Source organism: Eucalyptus grandis, chromosome 6 (genome assembly GCF_016545825.1).
Source record: "Eucalyptus grandis isolate ANBG69807.140 chromosome 6, ASM1654582v1, whole genome shotgun sequence".
Classification (NCBI taxonomy): Eukaryota; Viridiplantae; Streptophyta; class Magnoliopsida; order Myrtales; family Myrtaceae; genus Eucalyptus; species Eucalyptus grandis.
The window spans coordinates 2300219-2303535 of NC_052617.1; the positions used below are offsets into that span (position 1 = coordinate 2300219).

General features: G+C 55.9%; 1 protein-coding gene across 1 annotated transcript; it reads right to left on the bottom strand.

Annotated features, from left to right (window-relative positions):
* Window positions 1–407: 407 nt before the first annotated feature.
* On the bottom strand, window positions 408–3111 carry LOC104451134 (putative receptor protein kinase ZmPK1). Its single transcript, XM_039315912.1, is given in 10 exon segments — window positions 408–623; window positions 625–797; window positions 800–891; window positions 893–1929; window positions 1932–2046; window positions 2048–2173; window positions 2175–2228; window positions 2230–2664; window positions 2666–2878; window positions 3026–3111. Coding segments are annotated over 10 exon segments (2439 nt in total). The 3' UTR covers window positions 408–515.
* Between the last annotated feature and the right edge of the window lie 206 nt (window positions 3112–3317).

Genomic DNA, 3317 nt, shown 5'->3' on the forward strand with positions numbered 1-3317 from the left:
ACAAACGCCGAAAAAGAACTCCTTTTCTTGATCGCGCTTCAGCTTGAAGACATGCGACTCCTCCTTTTCACTCGTACGGGTGCAGCAGCAACACCCGAAAAAGACCTCTTTCGCGGCTCCTTCCGCGACTTCTACGTAGGGTTTCGGCCAGCACTCCAGCAAAGAAGAAACCCTCTTATACGTGTGCCCAAAGTCGAGGGCCCACCGCCGTTGGCTTCTTACGAGGATTCTCCTCTTTATTTGCGTGAGTGCGTGCATGCCCAGAGTCAAACGGGCCCACCACTTCTTCAACGTGTAGAGAACTTCTTTCCCTTTTATTAATTTGTGCCCATTTGGACCCCACCATGGCTCAATAAAATTTTATTCTCTTTTCAAGCGAATCGCGTTTATAAATGCTCAAACTCGACATATTTTAACAGACTCCATATCTTTTAAGCAACGAGACGATGCCAAGCCAACACTGCAGATTTAAATACTTTCAGAAGCACCTGTTGCACGTCACTCTGCACCGAAATCTAACCGTCATTCTCCTGCCTCAGGAGCATTTCCACCACTTGGCTCATGGTGGGTCTGGCGTCTTTATCTTCCTCCACGCACCTGAGCGCGACCTCGATTAAGACCTCCCATCTTCTTCGGGTCGTAGTCACCCCTGAGCGCCGGATCCACCATCTCTTCCACGCGTGACCCCGTCCTCCCTGTTTCGTTCACTTTGTTCCTTGCCCACGGGATGAGCTGGAGTTGCTTGGCGCCCCCTCCGCTCTCCAACGAGTGGACGCTCGTCGTCGGGCTGATTCCGTTACCATCTCTAGCATGACGATCCCGTAGCTGTAGACATCCACCTTGGACGTGATGGACAGATTGGAGACCCATTCGGGAGCCATGTAGCCTCGTTCCTCTGATCCTCGAGAAGTCCGAATTCGTCACCTTCCCTCGTTCCATGAGCTTGGAAAGCCCAAAGTCCGCGACTTTGGGTTGGTAATCGGAGTCTAGCAGAATGTTCTGAGGCTTCACGTCGCAATGCAGAACCCACTCCAGGCACTCCTCGTGGAGATAAGCTAGACCCTTTGCGGTGCCTAGCGCGATGTCAAACCGCCTCTTTGAGTGGAGCTCCGGCGACGAAAGGTTCTGTGCCAGCGACCCGTGTTCCATGAACTCGTACACCAATAGCCTGTGCTTTCCCTCGGCGCAGTAACCCCACATCTCGATCAAATTCATGTGGTTCACCCTCCCGATCGTGCTGGCCTCGGCCAGAAAATCGGCCTCACCAGTCGTGGCATTGTTGAGCACCTTCACTGCCGCAACCCGATCATCGGACAACAGGGCCCTGTACACGATCCCGCCTGCACCTCTCCCGATCTCCTTGCTGAAATTCCTCGTTGCCTTCTTGAGCTCGTCGTAGGTGAACCGCTTGAACCCGGTCGCAACAAGGAGGTAGCTCTGGTGCGCGGAAGTGACATCCTGCTGGTTCCTAATCAGGAAGAACCACACCAAGAACACCACCACGATCTCGATCCCTCCCACCACGCAGGCGAACCAGAGCATGAAGTTCAACGCCCCGTTTTTGCCTTTCTTGGAGTAAGTCCTGTCCAAGATCTTCACCTCTGGCGTGGGAGGACAACTGTACTGAGTCCTCTTCACCAGTTGGTCCACAGTGAAGGTCTTATTCTTGGGGACCTTGATGAAGAACTCGCCAGTGAAGTTGGGCAGGTTGTGACCATTCAGGAGCTCGATCTTGGGGTAGCAATCGAACGTGTCCCCGGAGCTCGACTTGCTGTACTGGAATCCTCGGCAGTTGCACAGGTTCAGGCAAGTCTGCCGGCACGTCTCGAGAGTGGTGTTAAAGATGGTGTTGTAGTCGTAGCCATAGAAATCGATGTACAGGAGCTTCACGAACCGAATCTCGTCGGTGACGCACCCATCGGAGAAGGTGAAATCGGCACGCAACCGGCCGACCAGTCGCCCGGGACCTTGGGGACGTACCCAGGCACGCAGGAGCAGCTCCGACCCTTGGCCGGGTCGTAGCTGCAGAGGCTGTTGTTGCCGCACGCCGTGGATGAAGCAGGGGATGCTGCTGAGCGCTTCCCACGTCACGGCCCAGACAGCCGAGCCCCGCTCGCGGCTGTAGACCCGCAAGTTGCCGTCAAAGTCGAGGGTCATCCTTCTCTGTAGCCGCGCCGTAGTCAGAGGTGGAGAACGAGTAGTTGTCGGAGGACTGGAAGCGGCCGAGGGTCGAGCACAGCGATGCGGCTGCTGTTGTAGAGGAATCGGCCAAGCTGATTACTCGGGACCCACGGGTACGGCCAGTAGACGCCCGAGATCGACGGGCCGTCGAAGAGGAGGCGGAGGACATTGTCGTTGTCGAAGTAAAGTTTGTAGAAACCGCTCGAGTAGTTGTACCGGCTCCGAGCAGAGATCAGGAACGTGTCTCTGGTGAGTGGCTGCTGAGGCAGGAGGGTGTTGGTCGGCGAGTCGAAGCTCTGCCACAGGACGCCGCCGCTGCCGTCGGCGAGGAAGAGATTCCCGGTATCGTTGAGGCGGAGCTCGGCGGCGGAGCCGGATCTGGTGCCGGAAGACCAGACCTCGGCGCCGGCATCGCCCGCGTCGGTGAGGACGAGGTTGCCCGAGTCGAGGAGGGACAAGGCGGAGCGTCGGCCGTTGACGGGGCCTCGCGGTTGGCCATCAGACGGGAGTGCAGTTGGCACCGGAGCAGGAGTGGTCGCTGAACCAGACGGCGAAGCCATAGGCGTTGTCGCCAACGGGGAAGAAGCCAGCGGAGAAGACGCCGGAGGGAGAGACAAAGGACGTCGCCGGGGTCCTCGACGGAAAGGGACGCGCGTTTGGCGAGGCTGGGCAGCGCCGAGGTGGAGAGCTGACAAGACTGGAGGAAGAGGAAGAGGAAGAGAGGGAGGAGGAGCGAGGGTGGCGGAGCCATTAGGACTCGGCGGCGAAAAAGGCGAGTTGCAGTGAATATCGCGGAGGACGATATCATATATAGACATATATGTATATGTATGTATGTATGTACAGTTGAATAGTGTGTGAAAATGAACCAGCCTTTTGGTCAACCTTGAGCAGGTTACCCATAAATGCATGCGATTGAATTGTCCACATGGTGAATGGTCAAAAGAGGATATTTTGGATTGATATCTGGACGTTATCGTGAAATATGGATCGCCATGTCCAGAAAAAGGGACAAACTATGAGGGAGGTCCCTGCCGGTTCTAGCTCACTTTTTGGTCGCCTTGCTAGTTGGTCGAGCCGGGAACTAGACTTGCCGACGGATAGTTTAGTTTTGACTTTCTTTCAAGGAACTCGCT